Source organism: Podarcis cretensis (genome assembly GCF_951804945.1).
Source record: "Podarcis cretensis genome assembly, chromosome: 4".
NCBI lineage: Eukaryota > Metazoa > Chordata > Lepidosauria > Squamata > Lacertidae > Podarcis > Podarcis cretensis.
In genome coordinates this window covers 66,159,763-66,183,637 of record NC_137173.1, presented here as the reverse complement: position 1 = coordinate 66,183,637, position 23,875 = coordinate 66,159,763, and the positions used below count along the sequence as shown (strand labels likewise).

At 39.3% G+C, this 23,875-nt stretch overlaps 2 protein-coding genes and 2 long non-coding RNA genes across 5 annotated transcripts in view; 2 read left to right on the top strand and 2 right to left on the bottom strand.

The window, feature by feature from the left end:
- LOC307214001 overlaps positions 1-5,216 on the top strand; it is a 257,787-nt gene extending 252,571 nt beyond the window's left edge. The window contains exon 2 of the long non-coding RNA XR_013837811.1: positions 2,578-5,216. This is a non-coding gene — a long non-coding RNA (uncharacterized lncRNA). The remainder of the gene's footprint in view (positions 1-2,577) is intronic.
- EIF1AX (eukaryotic translation initiation factor 1A X-linked) lies at positions 4,526-13,039 on the bottom strand. Its single transcript, XM_079972325.1, has 7 exons — positions 12,761-13,039; positions 10,624-10,707; positions 9,310-9,413; positions 8,121-8,171; positions 6,723-6,804; positions 6,521-6,612; positions 4,526-6,167 (listed from the first exon to the last, which is right to left on the bottom strand). Exons 1-7 carry the CDS (start codon positions 12,774-12,776, stop codon positions 6,162-6,164), a joined length of 435 nt encoding a protein of 144 aa, XP_079828451.1. The 5' UTR covers positions 12,777-13,039; the 3' UTR covers positions 4,526-6,161.
- LOC307214009 overlaps positions 9,420-23,875 on the top strand; it is a 107,078-nt gene continuing 92,622 nt past the window's right edge. The window contains exon 1 of the long non-coding RNA XR_013837827.1: positions 9,420-10,147. This is a non-coding gene — a long non-coding RNA (uncharacterized lncRNA). The remainder of the gene's footprint in view (positions 10,148-23,875) is intronic.
- Positions 16,597-23,875, bottom strand: part of RPS6KA3 (ribosomal protein S6 kinase A3) — a 43,055-nt gene continuing 35,776 nt past the window's right edge. For both annotated transcript variants that reach the window (XM_079972226.1, XM_079972227.1), the window contains exon 22: positions 16,597-23,343. In XM_079972226.1, coding sequence (XP_079828352.1) covers positions 23,221-23,343 — 123 coding nt within the window. In that variant the 3' untranslated portion in view covers positions 16,597-23,220. The remainder of the gene's footprint in view (positions 23,344-23,875) is intronic.

Below are 23,875 nucleotides of genomic sequence, written 5' to 3'. Positions count from 1 at the left end.
TGACCCCAAACAAGATTAAGGGCTGTAGTAAAGTCACCACATTAGCACAGAGATTTCTGCCTGTACAAAAAGACTTCCTTCTCCCTCCATGCCCATCCCCAAATCTGTTCTGAGGGCTCCTACAAACCTCTGGAGCAGAAGATGGGAAGGAAGTTCTGTTGCACAGGTGGAAGCCCTTGAACCAATGAGACAACTGTTGGATACACCGTGTTTGTTCTTTGATAAATGAACCTACTGCAGAGGAAGGAAGATCAAATTACCTGGGCCATCCCTTTCTAGCTTTATACTGTACTACAAATTCATAAACTCTCCACAACCATTCCCACCTACATTTGTAGTCATTCTATAAATTTATCTACTATTTCCTAATATTTTCAATTAATAAATACCGGAGTTCATTAATTCAGCATCCCAATAGAATATATTTATTTGTATCACAATGGACAGAAAGAACCAATTAGAGTAGGTATTATGTAATGGCTACAAGTGGCAACTGGGAGGTTTCGGTTCAAGTCAGCACCATTCCACATAATTGCCTATATATATATATATATATATATATATATATATATATATTCATCCTTAATCCACTCTCATTGTGAATGCAGTATGTTTGAAGGGGAAGGGGATCTGAGGGCAGATAAGCAACTGGAAAAGAGTAATTGTAATTATTGAGTAGGGGAAGCCACCAAAAGGGACAGCTAAACTTCTGCTATACCCAAAAATTAATAATTCATACTAATACAGTTCTAGGTCTGTTTGGTTTTTTAGAACTATAGACTGAGTAGTTAGACCTGTTAGCAATTTAAGTTAGGTCTGCTTTTTCATTCATAGAAATCATTTTGTACAAGTTCCAGTAATCCTCAAACCTATGCCGCAGTAACAACTTATATGATCCATGTATATTTCACAACACTGGAGATTGTAGAAACTATATGTATGAGCTCATATTTTACACTTTAGATTGTTCATGAGAAGACACAACTCACATTTGAAAACCCGTTATAAGAGCTATATGTTGAGAAATAGCATTGCTGTAAGAACTACTCCTGTGTTAGACAATTTGGATGCACTACTAAGTGGTTACTTCATTTCAGACAACACTGCTATTCAACAGGGTTTCATGTCTTTTTAATTAAACCACCATAATGAACTTAGGTACATAGTCTCAACTATACATTACCAGCATACTGGATTATTCCTTGGCATTAGCTTTTTCGTTCTCAACAAGGAAACAGGTTATATTCATGCCCTTAAAAATCAAACTACTGTTAGAACTGAATACATGCACAAACTTTACATCTTGTAAAGAGGAGGAAAAGTCAATTTACATCAAACCAACCAACCAAGCTTATGTTGCTGTGATGATCAAATGGGTTAATTCACATACTGCCCTGAATTAAGTTCCTTGAAGGAAAAGTGGGATAAATGAGTCATCAACATCACACAGCTGCCCTGATGCTAGAAATTACTTGCTGGATCATAGCTAGTGATTGCATCATAACCAGAAGTGGGAGCTTAAGTTAGAAGATGTGGTAGAACTCAGTGGCAAATATATAAAGCAGGAGTGGGAAGCCTGTGGTCTTCCAGTTGTAGTCCAACAACATGTGAGGACCACTGGTTCCTTAATTTTAACATATAAAACCCAAGGTCCAACCCCTGATATCTCCACAATTTAAAAAAAAGAATTTGAGGCTGTTTTGAGAGTCAGAATTAGGACAGAGAAATACCCGTTATCTAACACCACATTAATATTTTTTTTTGAGGGGGGATTTAAATTTTTATTGTTAAGAAAATATTTATTTTAAAAAAAACCCTTATATCTTTCCCTGGGATAAATCTGACAGGAATGGGAGAGCATCTGGTTTAGGATGAAATGAGGATGAGAATGTGTAAATGTCCAAATCGGAACAGAGTAGAAATAGTCAATGGCAGTGCAGTGGGATGATAGCCAGCCAGAAGTCCATAGCCATAAAGGAAAAATCCACATGACACAGACATTTGGAGAGGGACCCTACGTATTGAAAGAATGAGTGGAATAGAGTTCCATCTTTATTTAAATCCAATAGGAAGGGAAAGGTGTTGCTCTGGAATATGGTCAAAAAATTAAAAAGGGGATACAACTCCCCAGAACCATTGTGTGTGAGCGATAATAGCAAGCCTCCAAAGTTATTTAGTACTGAAAAAGTACTAACATTCCCCTGAGCAAAAGGCCCACGGTGATCTGGGTCCTAGCTATTTGGTCCTAAAACTGACCAGATGGGAAGTGACACAGAACTTAATCTTAAGTAGCACCCAGGACCTGTTGAGAGATGCAAGTGTTAAACCATTTGGAAACTACAGTACTACAGCTCTATCAAATTCATTATATATTGAAATAGACAATTGCCAAGAAAGTCCAACAGAAGCATTATTTGAACACTGTAGAAGTTTGTTAAGGGATTAGTGAAAAAAAAAGTTTGAAAATGATAGTTAAGAGCTGGCTTACTCAAACTCTGCCATCCAGATGTTTTTGGTTTACAACTCCCATGATCTCTAGCTAGCAGAACCAATGGTCAGGGATGATGGGAATTGTAGTCTCAAAAACATCTGGAGGGCTGAGTTTGAGGAAGCCTGGTCAAGAGGGTCAAATCTCTCTAAGTGGCTTGGGAGCTATTAAAACACAATACACAGAAACTCAGCTAAAATATATACCACAGATCTGCAAAGGTATGACCAAAGCTATGAGGATGCCAAAGGGTTAACAAGCAGAGACGAGAGGCAAAAAGACACTCTTCAGAAAACAGAAGAGTTGCCTAAATGAGGATAACAAAAAGGAACACAAACTTTGGCAAAAGAAATACAAGCAGACAAAAAGGAATTAAAAGGATTATGAGGATTGTATTGCTAGAAACATTAAGATCAACAATAAAACATTTTATAAATACATTAAGAGACATTCTAGGGAGACAGTTGGACCTTCGCACAACAAACGAGTCCAAGGTGTGCTAAAAGAGGAAAAGGAGATTGCAGGGAACCTAAATCAATCCTTTGCATCTGTTTTCACTGCCAGGTTGTAGAGCAGATCCCTGTGTCTCATAATGGAGAAACATAAGTACGGTAGTGGGGATTTCCTGAAGAAATTTGCATTGGGACCTGTGCTTCTTAGCTTGTGCATTACTGATCTAGAGTTAGGGGTGAGAAGCGAGGTAGCCAAATATGCTGAGGCACCAAAATATTTAGCGCTGCAAACCATGTCAGATATTGAGACTCCAAAAGAAACTCTTCAGACTGGGGAAATAGGCACTAAAATGGCAAATGTAGTTCAATGAAAAGAACTGTAAGATTATGCATACTGTGGCAAATATATGTAAATGTATCTCCTCACTTCACATACATGAATGGCATCTGAACTGGCATAGCCTGACCAGGAAAGAAATTTTGCGACATAGTGGATAGTTCAATGAAATGTCAACCCAATGTGAAATAGCTGTGGAAATGGTGAATTCTGTGTTAAGGATCACTAGGAAAGGGATCAAAAATAATGTATTTATACAAATCTATGGTGCAACCACACTTGGAATACTTGCACAGTTCTGGTCAGTGCATCTCAAGAATATTTTACAACTTGATATGGTACAAAAAAGGGGGGGCAGCCAAAATCATCCATGGGGATGGATCAACTGCACTATGAAGAAAGATTACACATAGGGTTTTTTTAGTTTGGAAAATGGGCAAGCAGGCAACAAACGCACAACAGAGGTGTATAACATTATGCATTATGTGGAGAAAGTAGATGTAGAGCAGCAACAGCAGGGAGAGGGTTGCTTTTCTTACATCCTGCTTGTAGGCTTCCCTTAGGCATCTGATTGGTTGCTGTGGGAAGCAGGATGTTGCAGGAGACAAGTCCTGATCTAGCATATATTCTTATTCTAGCATTATCAGAAACATTGTCAGTGGCAAGACTTCCACGATCTCATGTCCATTAAATGCTTCTAACCAAGCATGCACATTGTAATGTTGTTAAAAAGTATGCTTAAACTGTTGTCTTAAATCAGTCTAAGACCAAGAAGCCAATCTATCCGACACATAAAATATACAATGTGTGCAACACACTGTACACACAGGTATATAAGTTTTGTGAATTTTAACCCCCCCCCCGCCTATTCCCTCCCTCGTTTACAAAGGATAAAATACACACTAACACCAAAACGTTTACTTCATCTGATATCAAATACTCACAAGGCAAGCAATATACGAACTTCAGTAACTTTGAGCAGAACCTCCACCCCACCAGCTTCAAAACTCAATGAGCAGAGGCCAATTCAACAGTATTGTATATGTGTGGTTAGACACAAGTGTGGCTGAATGCAGTTCCACTTCTGAAATTCTTGTTTTTTCAGTTAAGAAACTTTAGCTGCATAACAAAATTTAAGCACTTGAGTGTTCTATGAAAACTGTTGCAGACAAATCAGTTAGTTAACAGGAATTAATTATCCTTGGTTAAAATAGAGATACGGCACTAAGGAAACACAAACCAATCTAGCACTTTTAAATATTATTAGGACTATGTTAGTCTTTATTGAACTTTTTAGGTGTGCTACTCCCACTCAAACTGAAAATGCTCGTTCAATTTGTTTCTCAACTGGTTAATTTCAGATAGAAATTTTCAGAACTTAACATTCATCTCATTTATAATCTCAAACTCGAAAACCTTTATTCAGTTGTACCTCATAATTGATGGAACTGAAAGTAAAAACCTTCTTTAAACATAATGGGTTTGATCAAACACTGCAGTTCCATTCACACAACAGACTTCAGCATGCACAATGGAACTTTCTTCCCAGTTGCCTACCCCCCCCTCCAGTGCACTATCAAAATCTGCTCCAGAGATAGGCAGACTCTCCAGAGCAGTTGCGAGCGGAGGTGCAAAGGGGGGGGGGGAGTTCTGCTTCACACAAAGAAATCCGCTTGTGCAGTGTTGGATACAACTGAGCATTTTTCCTCTTTATTATTGAAGTGTAAGAATGTTCTAAATCAATAGTTCCCAATTAGCTAAGTACCGCAGACCTCATTTTTCAAAAGCCAAACCGTGGACCCCGTACTTTTGAAAATACTGATATCTCTATGGTAGTTTTTGTTATGTGAATGGTGCCAGAGATCTCCTGGGTGGATTACGCAGACCCCCAGGGTCCATGGACCATTCTTGGGAACAAATGTTCTAAATGAATTGAAATCCATTCTCCAAAGGGACTGGACTCCAGAGGGAATACCTCCCCAATAGACCTCAGCACCACCTCAAAAGTTTCTCCAACTCCAGGAGGCACCAGGAGTCAAAGATGGAGGAATCAGCATAAGCCATACTGTGACTAGAGTTCTGCTCTTGGGAACTCAGGATCTAACCTAAATATGTATAATATAATAAATGTTGAACTTTTAAGGTAAGGGCAAAAGCACCTGTTAAAATGTTAAGTTACAATATAACATTGCAAGCCATTCAGTTTAATTAACAACTTAAATTTGGTGTGGCTACTATTTTAACTTCTGCATTACCACTTCCACATAGGGAAAAGCTATTCAAACATACATAATTTTCAAAATAAAGAATTCTCTCCCCTCACTATGGCAAATTTATCTGTGAAAGAGGAAATTCAATATCAAAACCAGTATAAAAATAACATGCAGCTAAAACTTAAAAAGCAGATTTAGGCATTATGAATTTTATAGACAATCTCTGCCTTTTCTATTTTCAAAATGTTACAATTTGACTTCAAGGGGTATTAGGAAAAAACACTGCACTGGCAGACTGGGCACTAGCCTGCACATTCAATCAAAATTCCATGATAATTATAGGGCAATATTTTTTATTATTATTTCAAAACAGATTGAGTGAAGTTTAGTGGTGAAAAAAGATGAAGCAAATGAGGGAGTTTAAGGAAGTGTATTTACACACAGATGTAAAGGTCTAATTGGTAAAGAGGCAAAAATAGTTGTAATATTTCATTTAACTTTTCAGAGTCCAACATCATCTGTTTTTAAAAGAAATATAAATACTTCAACATTGGGCAATATATTGGTTTGGTGTAACTACAAATGTTATGCAGTTTCAGTCTTCTTTAAGATATGGACTTGAAAGCAAAATAATTATTGAGGTGGAGTTGGAATGTATTCCTCAGTTCCATTTAGATCTGCAAGTGAAAGAAAAGTATGAAAAGTCACAAATTACAATTTCACTATAGCATGTAAAATATAATCTATGATAAGCTTAATATCTTGTGTCGCTTGAGTTGCTGTTCTTGGTTGCCCTTTTATCATGACTATGCATGATGGGCATAATTTTATTTCACTGACATCATTCTTGCTCAGTGGAAAAGGAAAGGCTCTCTACATTCACTCCAAACCATTATTCTACATTTCTGCTTACCAGGCTCAGTTACAATTTGCAGACCCCTGGCCAAGCAATATAACTTGAGTTGAATGATACAAAGTGTTAGCATACTCTACCCTTGAACAACCATCTTAATACTTTCCATGTACTTACATCATCAATATCTTCATCATCATCTCCAATATCATCAAATTGGATTTCATCATCATCACCAGGCCCAAAGGTATCAGTTTCATTAATTTTGGCTAGTAGAAATTAAAACAAAATAGAAACACATTTTAGCAGCTGTTTTACTGTGAGTCCCCCCACCCCCGTTATTCGTAACAGCTTCTGAAATGACCAAGGAAATTCTTACCATGCTCTGGAAGTTCTCCATATGCCTTCAGACTTCTGGCTTCATCTGCATTGTACTTTAGAATGACGTCAGCCTTGTTATCCTAAATAATATTAAGTTACTAGTAAGTAGTATTTCGGGGGGGGGGGAGATAATCTAGCTCAAAACTTACTTTAACTGGACATTTAAATTGTTATTTCTTATCAAGCCCTATATATTGAAGAAGACAACCTCCTAGCCCTGTTATAGACCAATTTTTGCTGACAAAGCTTATTTCAGCAGAGGCATGTACTTTTCAAGTTTATATACTAAAAACAGTTTCAGTACTAAAAATTATTATTAGAAAATCTGGAAGTGAGAGGGGAGGAGAATGAGCTACGTACTATAAAGCTCAACTTGTAGATGCTACAAGTCAAGCTACACTTTTTTAGCTGCATCATCTCTGCTACTTTTGACTCTTAAGAAGCTCCAAATTAATTATATTTATGAACCAAAGCGTGTCTAAAATTGGTAATTTACTAACTTTGCTATTGCTTGATTCTACCCCACTTCCTTTCTCATTTATGTTGAGCCTACTATAGGAACTGGATAGATTGATGGTCTGTGGTAGTGCTTCTGCCTTCCTAGTTGTGCTAGAAATCTCTCCTTCTCACCCCATCCTCTGCAGAGAAAGGTAGGTATATGACACAGCTAGGCCATACTACACTACACATTAGTCTTACTGAAACTACAGGCGCAACTCAAAATACACACATAGACCAGTGCATGACTTGAAGCTTTACCAATGAACAGAGGACAGGAACGATGAATGAAGGGACAGATGGTTCACTACTGCATAAGCAGTGCTGCAATGTGGGGCTCTCCCCACACCTTTACTGAAGTCACTTTTTCTATTATGTGGGCAGTGGGGCTATAACCTATTGAGACGATCCTTGCCCAAAACACTTAGCCAAGACAGAAGCTGAATGGATTAAGTCCACAGAAATGAGAGAAGACAAGTCTTCTCTTACCAGCTATGTTCGAGATTCAGAATTTATTAGTTTTTTTGAAATACGAAGTTATCAAAGCTGAGGAACTTGGGCTTTGTACAAAGCAAGCTTTAGCACATATTCCATACATTTTAATTATCCCTTTCCCTTCTTCCTAAGGGGAAGTTATTGGTTTGTTTTTGTTTTTATTATGTATTTTGTGTTTTAACCTTGTGAACCGCCCTGAGATCTACAGATGAAAGGCAGTATACAAATTTAATAAATAATAAGAATAAAGTGCCAGCAGGTGTGGGTAGGTTTATAAAATATGGCCCATACAGGGGATCAAGGTGTTTGGGCTTTTAATGTTTACACCAGCAACTCAGGTTTTTGGGACTCCTCATTTACAGTTACAAAAACCAAGAAAAGAAAGAAAAACAACAATATTTACCTGGTAATCTCTTAAACCCACCAGTATGATATCTGATGTATTTATCCAAACCTAAAATTCAAACAAATAATTAAGGAAAACCTACAAACCCAAGACTATTCCTCATTAACAGTCTAACAACAATATCATCATTGGATTTTTTGAAATTCGAAAGAATAAAAAAGTCGCTCACAATGTAGAGAAGAGCAGAACCAAGAAAGAGCTTGAGGGAAGTTGGAAGAAATATAATCAAAGGTGGTAGAAAAGTAGATATGGTAGCCACAAAGCCATAATAAGTGTGATCACCAAGGAAAGTGGAGAATAAAAAGCAGCAATCAAGGAATGCAAGACCCTTTACGGACATAAATGTCAAAGAGGACAGGGAAATACCATATTGGCCCGAAAGTGCAGCTTATATTTGTGACCAAGTGCTGTTTCAAGAATGGCTTTCTTCACTTTTCTTTTTTCTCTGGATCAAACTGGGTGCTTTCATACAAAATTTTCTTGAACCATTCATTGCTGAATCCTTAGTTTTGCATTATTGTATCAACATCCTAATGTCAGGATAAAACCTCCCACTCCAAAGTCACAGGATTGTCTCACTCTGCTAGTTGCCAAAAAGTGTCCAAGACCCAAAGTTAGACCACCCAATGAACCATAGAGCACTGATTCTCGAGCACAAGGGACATTTCTGACATCAAGTATTCCAAGTAGCTTAAGAGACTTTTCCGCGTCCCCGACCTCTTCCTTGCCCGCCATAACAACCCCGCTTGCTAGGCTTCTCCCAGCTGACCAACCGCCTCAGCTAAACCACAGAGCCCTCGAAAGGGGAAAAAACTGAAGAGCAACAAGACATTATGAGTGATAGTCAAATGGAGGAAGCTGCAGTGCAATTTTTTAGTAAAGAAAAAGTAGGGCAGAAGCAGATCTGTTAAAAGTAAGTGTGGCTTTAATATTTTTTTGTACACACTCAGCAGACTAGGATTGAGAGGGAAAATAGTGGTGGTATCAATCATGTTCTGACAGACCTGACAGAAGGCAAGGAGAGTAGAGCAATAGTATCCAAAATACTGATGTCAAGACCCATACTTGTCAGCCAACTAGTGTAACATGCATCATGCTATAGAGGAATCACTACAAATATTTGTTGTTTACTTCAATCAGAGTCCATTCTAGCAAGTCATTGGAAACATTGGTTGAAAATACGTACCTTTTTTCTTAACTTTCCTCTGATGTGACATAACCTCTTTACACCATCAAAACATAATGCCTCCAGTCTGCCATTTCCCAACATTTTGATAACCTGGGCATACTCTGAAAGACATGAAACAGCAGCTAAACCTTGACAGTTGTATGCATAACCAAAAAGAGGGAGCAAGCTTGTTTTCGCCTGCTCTGGAGGGTAGGACTCGAACCAATGGCTTCAAGTTACAGGAAAGGAGATTCTGGCTAAACATTCAAAAAAACTTTCTGACAGAGCTGTTCAGCAGTGGAACAGACTGGTGCACCCTTGGAGGTTTTTAAGGAGAAGTCATCTGTCATGGAAGCTTTAGCTGAGATTCCTGCATTGCAGGGCTTCGGACTAGATGACCCTTGGGTCCCTTCCAACTCTAAGAGTCTATGACTCTATGAAAACTTATATGCTATTTAATAAACAGAAGCAAAATGTCAGATTTTTCACAGCTGCTTGAGTTTAAAATGTCTCAACACAAAAAAATGGATCCAGCCACCAAAAATATATGACGACATTCAGTGCTACCAGATTACTAAATCCACAAGCTGACCCTTGTATCATAAAACTCCTAAGTGGTCAACATAAAATAAAATATACATTAAAATTATTGATCAATCAGTTAAAAAAATAAATGTGTTTTTCAAAAAGAAAATATGGCTAATGGAACTAGAAATCCTTTCCACAAACTACTGTATTCCCCTAGTTCACCATGCTTGTGTGCTGATTATTTGGTTATGTTTCCTGAATTCATTCATTCATTCTCTCTCTCTCTCTCTCTCTCTCTCTCTCTCACACACACACACACACACACAATGTTAAAAAAGAAATCTTGTTTATCAGATTTTCACTCATTTCAATCTTCTTAAATTTTTCACAAGGCTAATTTAAGCACCATCTGGCATTTAAAGCTAAAGCAAATATCTCTGGAGACGCCCAGATTTGTACCAAAATATTATATTTTTCTAAATCCTTCTCCAACCCCTTCTACCTCTCCTTATATTCAGTATCACATGTTTCAATCTGTTCTTTCAGCTTTGCTCATTGTTTCTTTTAATTTTGCATAGAAGCTGTTTTCTTTTGGGGAGGAGAAAGGTGGTAGAGAACACGTATCTTTGTACTTCTCGTTTGAATTAAACATGCAAGTTCTGTGTTTTCTCCCTTTCCCAATTAAAAAGAGCTACAAATATGTCTCCTCCAAAAGTTTCATGTCCAGAAAACCACGGCAATCCAATGACATTAACCATAAAATGTTACTGCATTCATAGGGGATAACAAAACTGTGTGTCTCACCTTGTCCATCTTCTTTGAACACCAGTTCTCTTTTTTCTGATTCATTCTCATTCTTACCTCGTCTTCTGTTTTTACCTCCCTTACCTAAATTGCAAGAAAAAATGGAGAACCACAATTTGAAATCCTGCATGAAAAATTGTGTTGAACAAATTAATGGCCTATCAGGTCTCCCAAAAGCTTTTTTTTAAAAAAATAAGAGAATTTGATTTTTTTCTGAAATAGCAGGTTTTCATCTAACCCACTCTATGTTCCTTGCAGTTAATTTTTATTTAAGACTTGGAAGGCGCTCTCAGTGCTACAACTAATAGTAACAGCTCCTATGAACTAATTCAGTAAATTCAGATACAAAGTATACAAATTCCCCAATAAAGGTACAAAATATAGACTATCCTCAATAAAAGGTAACACAACTACTTGTGTTTTGTTTCCAATAAACATCTATAGTTCTGCTAAGGTTTGCAGACATTTTCCCTTCCTCAAATGCATATAGTTAGCTAACAGAATTAGCTATACTAATACAATTTTTCTAGTTTAGTAAGTTGTAAGAGGAAAAGTAGTACGTTATTCATCCAAATCTAGTGCATATTCAAGTATATTACACCAGAAACTTAAATAACCGTGGAAACCAAAGGCAGGTTTATACCAGACAGAATATAGCTTACGTATCCTCTACAACACTAACACCATGTAGAAAATATGGATTAACACCTAATTATAAAGCCATTAACAATAAATCACAGAACAATCTCCCCCCATTTTCAGTGTGTGTAGTAGCTACTAATGAATATCAAATTAGTAAATTAGTAGCTACTAATGAATATCAAATTAGTAATTTAATGGAATTTATAGTGTAAAAATAATTCTTCTGCCAAAGGCAATGGATGTAACTATTTTGCACATATATCTATGTGTATGTAAGTAAACAGTGACGTAGAACAGGCATAGGCAATCTCCAGCCCTCCTGATGTTTGGGACTACAATTCCCATCATCCCTAGCTAACAGGACCAGTGGTCAGGGATGATGGGAACTGTAGTCCAAAACATCTGGAAGGCCAGAGTTTGCCTATGCCTGACATAGAACTTCTTGCACTGAAAAGATTTGTATAACACTTTGGAAAACATTCATGCTAACAGTTTATCCTGAATTGCAGGAGAATGTATACTTTGAATTTCAAGATCAAAACTCAAATTCATCAGCTGTTTAGACTGCAAATCTGAAGGCAGGTGCTACCTTGATCTCTGTTAATGATTCTGGGAATCATATTTAATTGGAAATTGGGGTAAAAATACTTTTAACTGGATATGTATAGTTAGCTATTTAACAATTTCCATCCTGAAGGCTTGACCAGGCAACAACCAAACAGGATGTGACAGCCACTAAACACTTAACCATTTCAAATAACCAGTTATTCAGCAAGGAAGCTGGGTCTAAGAGAAACACCAAGCACACTTTATTTTCCATTCTGTCTTTTCGAAGAGTATATTTGTGTTCATCTGAGTACAGAAAAACAAAAAAAAAAAAGGCCACCAGGACCTAAGAAGAATCAAGTGACCCATGTATTTCAGGGGCTCTGATGCCCCAGGAAAACAAACATAAACCAAATAATCAAAACCAACCCAATAATCATAAGACACAGCAAATGAAAGGGAAGCAAAGGTGAGGAAACAGGCCTAAAGTGTGTGTGTGTGTGTGTGTGGTGTCACAGTCTTAAATCACCAATTCCCGTACAGGTCCCACCCACCTAGACGGCCTAAAAAGGCTGTGTGATCCTACACACACGTGTAGTATTGAATATATGCAATAAATACAGGACGATTCTCTTCCAAGACACACACTTGGGAGTGAGCCCACTGAACTAGGCGGGCCTTAAATCCGAATATAAGTACTCTGGTGGGGGAGACTGCAAGGTTGCGAGGGGAGAAAGACGGGAAGAGGAAAAAAGACGCGAGAAGGAAGGGCGGCCACAAGACCCTCGCCTCTCTTCCGAAAGAGGAAGGCGACGCACTTCAACCCCAGCGGAGGGCCAGGCCCAGGGGCGCCGAAGGCAGCGCAGTATCCCGGGGCGGGACTGAGCCTCGAAGGGGAGAGGGGCGGCCAGAGGCGCCGCGTGGAGGCGGAGGTCTGACCAGGCCTCACCTTTATTCTTCGGCATGGCGGCGGCGGCGGCGGCGGCGTCAGGTGCTGCTTAGCGGGCGCAGCGTCGGCACAGGCGGGAAGGAAGGACGCGCGAGCGGGGTCGCCCTCCGCCTTCTTTGAGCTCCTGGCTGAGGTAAGCAGAAGACCGTGCGAGGCGGTGACGCGCGTCTCGCGACAGCGGGAGAAAGGAGGCGAGAGTGCCGCGCGGGCTCCGCCGAATCCCAGCGAGAGAAGGAAGACGAGGGAGAAGCAAGCGTCGCCTCTTCTTCGTCGGCCCCAGAATGCACTTCGCTCGCGCAAGTTCCGCCAACCGCTTGCGGCCGTCTCTCTAGCGTCCCCTTCTGGTGGGAGGAACAAGCTGACGGACTAATGTTGTTTTGCTGCACGGCGGGGGCGGTTCATTCTCTCCCTGCGTGATTACGGGCAGGGAAGTCCCGTGCGTCATTGGCGCGTAAGGAACGGTGCCTGCTCATTGGCCAAAGGCCACCCAGGCCGCCAACGCTGCCCTGTCTTTCCGCAGCAGCTGGCAAGCATTCAGAGGCAGCCGCTGCCTCCGCAGGGGAGGGCGATCCAGACTAGTCGCTTAAGGAACAGCTTTCTCTCTTTAATTAATGGCTGTACTTTTCAGTTTTTCTGAGGTTCCTGTGCTATATTGATCCAGCCCCGCGTCACTCACCAGCCATGACTTTAAAGAGAAATGTGGTGGGGCTTAAATCAGTGAAGAAGGGGTTTAATTTTAAGTGATGTACAATTCTATGATTCTGTTATGATTTATTTGAGATTCTTGCATGGCAGGGGGTTGGACTAGATGATCCTCAGGGTCCCTTGCAACTCTACAGTTCTAGGATTCTATGAAACAATAGGATGAGAGAAGAAGCCAAAAAGCCAAATACATAATGGCTGGAAAGAACTTGTTAAGTCCTATATTCAGATGGTAAATCATTTTTTACCATCTGAATACAGTATAGGACTTTACTGCCTTGAGTTAAAGGTAATGCAGTTAAGGACCAAACTAGGTTTGTTAGCTCCACATCTGTCGCTATAGGTGTTTCTAAGATCAATTTGCCAAAGGGAGTTAATCTTAATTAATCTAGCATACTGAGTAGGGGTACTTTAATCTTTTGTCTTCCACTATGCTCCCAATAAGGATCAGGGCTCCATGCTAGAAATTAGTAAAAAAAGGTAAAGGACCCCTGACAGTTAAGTCCAGCTGCAGATGACTTTGGGGTTGCGGTGCTCATTTCGCTTTACAGGCCGAGGGAGCCGGCATTTGTCCGCAGTTTTTCTGGGTCATGTGGCCAGCATGACTAAGCCGTTTCTGGCGCAACGGAACACCGAAACCAGAGCAGCGCACGGGTACACCGTTTACATTCTCACCTATTTATCTACTTGCACTTTTCACCGTGCTTTCGAACTGCTAGGTTGGCAGGAGCTGGGACCGAGCTGGGACCGAGAAACGGGAGCTCACCCCGTCATGGGGATTTGAACCTCTGACCTGATTGGCAAGCCCAAGTGCCTCAGTGTTTTAGACCACAGCACCTACGAGAAATTAGTATAAAGGGGGAAATATCCCATTCACTTCAATGAGAGCTTCCATCTGCCTGCTAGTGTGCCATTGCAGATAGGGATCCAGCAATAGCAAATGATATTCCACTGTGCACTGAAGGACACAGATACAGAGCAAATATACTGTATTCACTCAAGTCTAATGCACCATCAAATCTAATGCGCACCTCAATTTTCAGAACCTTGAAATAAAAAAAAGGATTTGCTGGTGAATGTAAATGTGCCATCAAATCTAATGTGTACCTTAATTTTTGCAATGTAATTTTGCCAAAAAAGGTGAACATTAAATGCAAATAAATACAGTAAAATCTGGCCCTAACTCTATCTTCTGTGCTCTATTAAATGCAGATTATATTTCTTCAACCTCAGGGCAGCTTTCCTCCCCCCGCCCCACTTTGCCGGACAATTGGAGTGTTCTGAAGAAAGCTTGCTCTCTTATTTTTTAACTTGATTGACCCTAATAAATGTGTTGTCCCAACTCTGGATTTTGTCTTTTCTTTTAGATATAATGCTAATTTGTGGACAGTGAGAAAAATAAACGTAGCTCTGACAGCCTAGATCAGTCATTTTCAAATTCAATTACTCTTGTCCAGCTGATTTGTTGGACAAATGTTTATAGCCTGGGGGGGGGGGGGGCGGTTCTCATCAGACCTTGAAAAAGAGAAGTTACGGTATATTTTAGAGAACTTTTATCTTGTCCAATGAATCTTGTGTATAAGAAAAGATTTAGGGGCCTTTTCTAAAGCCATTCTGTACACAGTACTAGGTCTATAGGGCAATGATTAGGTCCAATATACAACCGAGAACATAGTCTACATTAGAGGTGAGATCCCTGTGACCTTTCACCTATCGTTGGGCTCCAGTTCCCATCATCCCCAGCCAACATGGCAAAATGTCAAGAAAGATGAGAATCCTGGTTGGCATCCTGGAGACAATTGAAGTGTGCGCCTTTGGGGATCAAGTCAAACCATTGCGAGAGTTGCAGCACCTACTGTGGCTGTAGAGACCAATATGGAGAAGACACGTTTTTGTTGCAGATGGGGCAAATGAAGGAGTCCAGTTGTGCTGATGCAGGTGTACCATGGTGTTTCTTCTACTCCAGCAACATCTGGAGGCACCACATTAACTTCCCCTGCTCTAAATACAATATACTGAACTCTTATCCTGTAGTTGCAGATCACAGAGGCAGATTGCTATGGACTGGCAAACTGCCTTTCAGGGAAGTTTATCTACTATTATCTTATTGAAGATCTGATAAGTTCAAAGAACTCCTGTTCTCTAGCTCAGAATTTGAAAGCCACAGTCCTAAATTATAGCTTCATCAGTTTGCAGCAGCAAAGAGAGATCAGCAGTCGACTGGTTTGTCAAGGCAAGGGCATCAGAAATCCAGTGTTGCTGTAGAGGCCTAATTTAGCACACCAGTGTTAACAGCATGCCATCCCACACCCCAGTTTCCCTGTGGATGGGACTCCACGCAGCTATGAATACACTTATCAACAATTGAATTGTGTGGTATTTATGTTTTTTCTTGGTATATTCCATGCCAGGGAGGTTGGATGGGAGATTTCATACCAATGAAGTTAAACATTTGACTTCTTAAAAAACTGGCATTTTGGAAGACAAAGGTTATTTAAACATGTATATAAAGCTTACCAGCAAATGAAAACCCTGTGAATCTTTAGGTGGGTCAGGATCATTTATACCTGCTGATCAGATGAATGAATCTCCCATTTGCTCATGGAATTTTATTCTCCCTCCAGGTTTTCATTTGGCAGTAGGGCCCATGAGCTGGAGCTTCCCTAAATCTTCTAATTGCTCCTTTGCAAGTGGGTCTCCCTGACAGTCCAACCAAGTTCCACTGGGATTGGCTGCAGTAGGGAGTTTCTCGTTGTTACGCAAACCTTTGGTGCAAGAAGAAACCTGCTCCAGAGGCCAGCATAATCATATGCAGTTTCTGAAGAGGGGTAGGAGAAACTAGGTTATGCTGGACTTTGGACGTGAAGGCCATGCAAGTCTGTAACACAACTTCTGCCTGCTCTAGAAATTCTTCATTTACTACAGGAGTCTAAAAACGTTAGTTTGGCATGTTTGCCAACTATTATTTGTGGGCACCTCTGCTACTTATTCAGGCATGCACAGTAGGCTTCAGAGCACGGAGGAGACTATTCCATACAACATAATGTGAACAAGCTAAGAATCACACAACTAATGAATAATACTTGTTTTGTAATGAGAGAAGTAGTAAATTACTTGAAACGCACACATTAATATATCTTTGAAAGTTTATTTGCTGTATAAATTCAATTTCTTTTGAAGACTACAAAACCTGCCCTTTGACAAGGATACAAGCAATTGTATCTTTCAAGGCTCATCTGTGGTTATTTCTGATTACACATATACAGTATTTTTTGAAAACATACATAGCTCTCAATAAAACCATCAGAAGTTACCGTACTTTTCTCTCTATAACACGCAGATTTTTTCTCCTAAAAAGTAAGGGGAAATGTCTGTGCGTGTTACTGAGCGAATGTGTGGTCCCTGGAGCCAACCCTCCCGAGCGCAGGGGCAAAAATCAGGCAAAAATCCAATCTCGAGAGGGAGGAGGGAGCTCTGTGAGAGAGGAAGCTGCTGCTTTCCTGCATTCTGCCTCAGGGTCTTACTGCCCACCCTCTTCTGTTTCGGTTGCTGTTTGCTCAAACGGAACAAAGAGCAGGCAAATCCCCTCCCCTCCAGGCAAGCAGAGGGGAAAGGAAAGGACCGTGTTCTCTATGTGCTTATGCAGGTGAGAGAGAGAGAGAGAGAGGGCTGGCTTGGGTGGCTGGTTGGGGGAAAACTTTTGCCTTCCTTTCCTCCCTCCCTTTAAACCCCTCTCCTGCATTCTTAGCCAGTTGCTTCTCTGGACACCACTCTCGTGTTCCTTGTCCCTTCTGTGTTTTTCCTTCCCTCCCCACTTGAAACGTGGTTACAAAGCACGGATCCACATGGATCCTCAAATTCACCATCAGATCACATTACATGTCCATGGCTACAGCCTGCACCAAAAAAATCACGTACCCACTGTTGCCCAGGGCTGCAGCGGTGCAAAAACGTGGTTACAAAGCATAGATCCACATAGATCCTCAGGATTTTTGCATTGGGTCACCCCAAATTCACCATCAGATCACATGTCTGTGGCCACAGCATGAGGCACAAAAATGATACATCCACTGTTTCTTCAGAATTTCCCCCCCTTGTTTTCCTCTAAAAACGATGAGCGTGTTATGGTCAGGTGCGTGTTATAGAGCGAAAAATACGGTATCAGTCCTTTAGTCTCCTTATCAGCACTTCAGTTCTATGATGCTAACAAAAGCATCCAACAGATGCTATTTTAATTTTCTACTCTAAAGGTACAATACAGCCAGGTCCTTTTGTTGTACCTTAGACTTGCATGTCATGCTGAAGAAGTCAATATAAAGAATGATTGTACATAACTGTAGAAAAATATTTTCTGATATTAAAAAAAAATCTCTTATGTAGATTCCCCCTCCCTTCACTAAAACTGTTAAAATAATTACATCCCTCATGAGTGCACTTTCCCTAGGTCAGAAGTATAAAGATAAAGCTAATCATATACATCACTTTCATGAGTTAAAAGCCATTCATTACTGCTTACCAAGGATTCACATGCCTCTGAACAAAAGCCTTCCTTTCCATTACCAGAAAAGCGATGCTTCAGTTCATCTACTACATTTACTACAACAAAACTACATACAATTATTTCCTTATGCCCTGATTCTGTATTTAAAAAGCAATTTTAAATACTTTGCTTGCTTGGTCTTGACAGACAGCTAATCTAACAAGAATGATTGTAAGAAATCTCAGTTTTCTCCTGCTCAGATATTGAGAACATAACTACTAATTTATTTTGTTTTGCTGGACATCCAACTGCAGTTCTCAAGCCCTTTCTTTCTTTCCATATCATACCTTGTAGGGAAAAGAAAATACAGTAAAGAGTACTTTTGAGATGTCATAAAACCAGTACAGTGCTTATTTGAGGAAAATCTTGCGGTTTGACATCTTGTCACAGGGTGGCTTGTTGGGCCTTGGAAAGCTGCTTCATATTACCAGAGCTATAAATTAAGCTGACAAATTCTTGCCACCTCTCTATCAGGTAGCAATCAATTCAGAATATCCAGTTTATATATTGAGAGTAATGAAAATGTAACTTCCTTACATTCATATGAGTGTCTTAAGGGTCCTGACATTTTAAAGTGGTTTCAAAGGTGCCAATTCTGAATCTAAGTAGGCATATTTATTTCTCTTACCACAGTTATGAATACACAGGGAATATTAACTTTGTGGAAGGGGAAATGTGAGCAAGTGAAGATCAGTGAAAGGGTTTTTCAGCACCATGTTCTAACCAAGTGACTATGCAGGTGATCATCACTGAAAGGATTAAAGGACTGAGTTGGGCTATTTTATTGTGAATAAATATTTCAAACTTACCCTCCAAAAATCTTGGGTAAGTTAACAGTCCTAAACACTTTAAATGAGTTTGCCTTTTGCCATCCATCACATAATCTATTTTAAAGCAACTAGTTTGACAATTCAATCAAATTTAGTAAACACATGCTTTCTTGAATATTTGGGGGGCTTCGGTGATAACTGCATTGTTGATACCAAAATTTTAAGCCACAGCCAGAAAGCAACAGCAGTAGACTGGTGGTTCCTCTCAGGTATAAAAAGTAACATGATTTTACAGTAGTTGCAAATTTTATCCTTTGGTTTAAAATCTTTTAAGAAATCAGCCTAGTAAGAAATAGCGCTAAAGGGAACAGGTTTGTGAGCACTAGAGGAACTGTAACATTACTTGGTGTTAAATAGTTTCTAGCATATAACTGAGCTGGGGTGAGCATATCCACATGTAAAATAAGGCCAACCAAATCAATGGTTTCTTAAATTTAAATATGTTTCCGTTAGTTGAGGGACTTCTTTACAGAAAATGAAAATGAGCCTCCCTGATCACTGCCTGAAGTATTTAGAAAAAGCCAAAATTGAAGCAGTACAACTTATCTTCTGAATCATGTGCACCTATAGGTCTTTTTTGCAGGATCCTGATTCTCCTGTGAGTATGAGACAGTCAGTGCAACACTGAAACCATTTTCCATTCCCATATTAATGCATTACTACACAGCAAAGAAAAGCTGAATGTAGACAGTAAAAAAATTCTGTATTTGGATATGGATGTGTCTTGTTTGAAACAAGCCAACGTTATTGCTGTAGAGTGTTGTCCAGAAAGCTAACTTGTTATAAAGAAGAGTTTAGGTAAGAGGAAGGAGTGCTTGTATAAGGAAAAGGGTGTAAGTTAGCAACCAGGGACTAACTAATTGCTGCCCCTACACAAGGCGTGAGGACTGTGATCCGCACACCCTCTAACATAGGAAGAGGGGAGGTATTTTTTCTGGTCTCCGCCTCCTGCCTATGGCCCTCAGTGCCCCTGAAAATAAGTTCTGGAGAGGAGGAGGAGCGGGAAATCAACAAATAATCCCCATTGTTCTTCCTTCATTAGTGGAAAAGTTCTGCTGGAGCAGCAATGCTAGGATGAACAACTGAATTTCACTCTAGGGAGACATAGTAACGAACACTAGTCTAAAGTAGTTCACATTTTTCTAGGGTCAGGTGAGTTTTCACTCAAGAGTAACATTTTCAGATTTACAGTGCAATTCTGTTGCATATTTACTCAGAAATAAATCCTATTGTGTTGATCAGGTTTTACTTTCTAGTAAGTGGGGTTGCAGCCTGAGTGGCCCCGGATGAGAAGCTGGATGTCGCAAAGCCCAAGCGAACAATGCAAGACTGGATATACTTGAATCTAACTGTGCAAAGTTATTTTGTAAACGTAACATTAAGGGAATGATTTAAATTAAGACATGCCTCTGTCTCAAGAGCAGTGCTACCAAAGCAGAATGATGACTTATGAATAGATCTAATGCAAGTGCAAAAAGACAAGCATCTTTAAAGCATCTGATAAAAAACCCCTCAATGACAAAGCAATCCCTGAAAGAGGTCTTCCTTTGCACGAGACTTGAACAGTTTCCTACAGGTTCGTGAAATGTGTTAACTAATTTGAGATCACAGGTAGAAAGCCCAAGTTATTGCAATAAATCAGTTCAGTTTCCCAAGGCAACTAATTATTCGTTAATGCCGAGGAGAACAAGGCCCTATACCATTATTGATATCTCTTACGTTGGTATTGAATTATTTTTTAAATGATTTGCCAAAATACTGGATTTTAGCCAATAGCTGCAAGTATTTTAGCATCCTTATCAAATTTAGGATATGATAGCTATGCTACAACTTAAGCTAGCCCATCTATGACAAGATTGAATAAGCTTGACCATGGAAATGATATGCTTCCTTCCTTTGGGTTGATTTAAGTTATTTGTGGGAAACGGAGTATTTTTTTAAAAAATGCTGAGTTTTTTTAGCTTGTCTCTTCACATGTCCAGAGACACAAATGGAATGTCTGATTAAACAGTTATGAATTGTGTCGTAAGTGCTTCAGAGGTATTATTGTGCTGATCAACTAGTAGTTGAAGACTACTCTAATTAAGAATGAAATACATGAAGGACCACCGAGCTAAAATAGCAGCCTATTGAAAATATCTGATTAAAAATAGAGTAAAAGAAGCATAAGATGTTTGGGTCCAGTATTGCCTTTCCACTTAAAAGGGGGATCTGAGAAACAGCAGAGGATTACACATGAGGACAGGGAGATTTCTGCCAATTCCCCCTACAGCCCCCCAGCACCAATTCCTATGCTGAGAACTCTGAATCCACAATATTAGATCAATACTTCAGAGACAATATTCAGGAAACCCAACTAGAAAAGGTAGCTGGCTCATTCTTTGCACAGAACACTCCAAATCACATGAATGAAGAATAAGAGATGTTCACTGCCCAGATATTTTAGTTCTACCACATCTATATGAAATGCCATTGAGTAACAATTGTCTCTTTAACTATGAGATTGAGGACAGAGGAGATGAGAAATTTTGGATTTGTTGCTGCAAGGAAGATTGCTGGCAACTTGTCTAATTATTAAAAAGATTTCCAAACAACAGAAGAAAACTGGATTTCAAAATACAACAAATAAAGAGATAGTAAATTAAAGGCCTCTGGGTGGCTAGATTAGCAGCTTCTAAGCACAGGCTTGATTTGCAGACTAGTCTGATGTGGAAGGAAAGAAAAAACATGCTTTTGAAATACTATTTATAAATAAAAAATAAAATAACCTGAAACAACAAAACCAAAGGAACTGCATGAGTTTGTAAGGCAAGGCATGATGCAAAGCACTAGAAGTTACTACAAGAGGAAGACTAAGAATACTACATGGGGCTGAGTGACCTTAGAAAAGGTAAGCATTTGTAAGACCCAAGAAAACTACTACTCACTGCCTATCTTGCTGCTATTTTGTTTAACACACTGAATTAGGACTAAATTGTTTTCAAAACTCAGAAACATTGATATTAAAAAAAAAATTCTTTGGCAGAACTCTGGGATGATCCGTCAAAATTATGCTGTACTTCAACATATCAAACTTTTTAGTAAATACAACTTCAATATTTCCCAGAAAACAAGTACTCCAAGACAATTCAAACAAGCTGGGAACACAGACCTTTCCCCACTTTCTCATTAAAATAATAAAAACAAAGTCCAGGCCTCACTGTGGTCTTCAGGCTTAGTCATTAGTTATGTGTGGTTAGGATTGTAGCCTTAGCTGGCCAGCTGATTGACTAGCAATGACCAAAAGTCCAGTGCTAATAGCAGAGTCACTAGGAAAGGCTGAAGACACTGGGCACATCCCCATTCAACTCAAATGCCATTCTGCTTTGGATTGCAAGCTAAAAATAGCCAAAGTTCAGCCAACCTCCTAATTGCAATTTCCTGACTTTTTTTCTTTTGCTGGCATGCTCATTAACAGATAATGCACTGCTTTAGCTTTAAATGTTCCATTTCCCACCCTATTTCAGTTTAGCTCTGTGGAAGAGTTATCCCTTCTCCTGAAGCAGCATAGTTTTGGGTTTTAGATGACCAATTACAACTAAACACAACAAAACTGGTTAAACTATTTTGCCATGGCGTCCGATGTCCACAAAAAGGACATGCACACTGGAGATATACAGTTGCTTTTTCATGTCAGTACAGATTCAATTCCACATGTCTGATGGTGAGGAACCTAATGTGCCATTAAATCCGTCAACAGCTCTGGATTCCCATGACTTCTAACCGTATGTCTGTGGAGAGACATACACAAAACACATTCACAGAATTACATTCAATAGCTGTTTAACAGTCAAGCTGCTTTAGAGATGTTAACCATATTGATTAATCAACGTAATTGTCAAATTCAATTAGTCTAAATAGAAGGCATGTAAAAGGAAACAGTACAGAAATGTACTGCTTATGAAAAGTTTACAAAAACATATAAAATGCTGGATGGCACAAATAATACAGTGCTAATATAAACATACTGTTTAAGCTAAGTGCTTAACATAAACTGTCCATCCATACATGTAACGAAGAATATTTTAAAGGGAGTAAAAATATTCCCTATAAAAATAATGCTATATGGGGAGAGAGTGCTTCATTCAGTGTATTTAATGTGACAGGTGTATGGAATTCTACTATCTCCATGAATAGTTCATTTCCCATTGATTCCACTTTATATTCCATCTGAAGGGCAATATTTTGCCACTGATAGTTTAAAGCAAGAACAGATGAAAGCAGGAGCAGCAGCATAATAGGTACCAGCTGGAACAGTGTGCTTGCAGGTATCTTGGATATGTGCTACCTGTTGCCATGATTTGTGCTATCATCGTATTATGGTACCACATTTTTCAACTAAGGTCACTTCACAGGGCAGTTGAGGTAATTTTTTTCACTCCTCTTCGTTGAGCAAGGGTAGAACGGCCTACTGGCTCTAAAACTGGCGACTGATTGCGGTTCAACGCTGAGTATGTAGCAGCCATGGCACCCTAAAAATAAAAAGGTTGAAAAAATAATTGTAATGTGATTCAAAATCAATAAAAGTGATTAGGGGCTATTTTTAGTTTAAACAAGCAGCACATTATAATGTGCAAGTTGACCTACTCTTCACAAATCCAACTTTTTTTAACACTGAAGCTTTGTGTGCACAGCTCTAGATTTATTTTGTGTCATTTTGGTTCACATTGCCCACAGTTTCTGGGGATATAGTGACTTGATTTTTCTTTCCCCCTCTACCAATTCCTTTTCGTTTGTGTCTTTTAGATTATAAGCCAAGGGAGAAGGAATCTCTAATCACTCCATGTTCCGTATTCTATTGTGCATTTTCACATTTTGATCCTGCAGGCCCAGAGCTGGTGACAAATAGAATAATACAAACTAGGTACATTTTTACATTGTTATTGAATCCACAGACATCTATACCTGAATTATGATTTAAGCTATAGAGAAGGGACTCCCTGTTTAACAGTATAACAGTTTGTTTCCCCAGTGATGGAAGTACTATTACAGAATTTCAGCAAA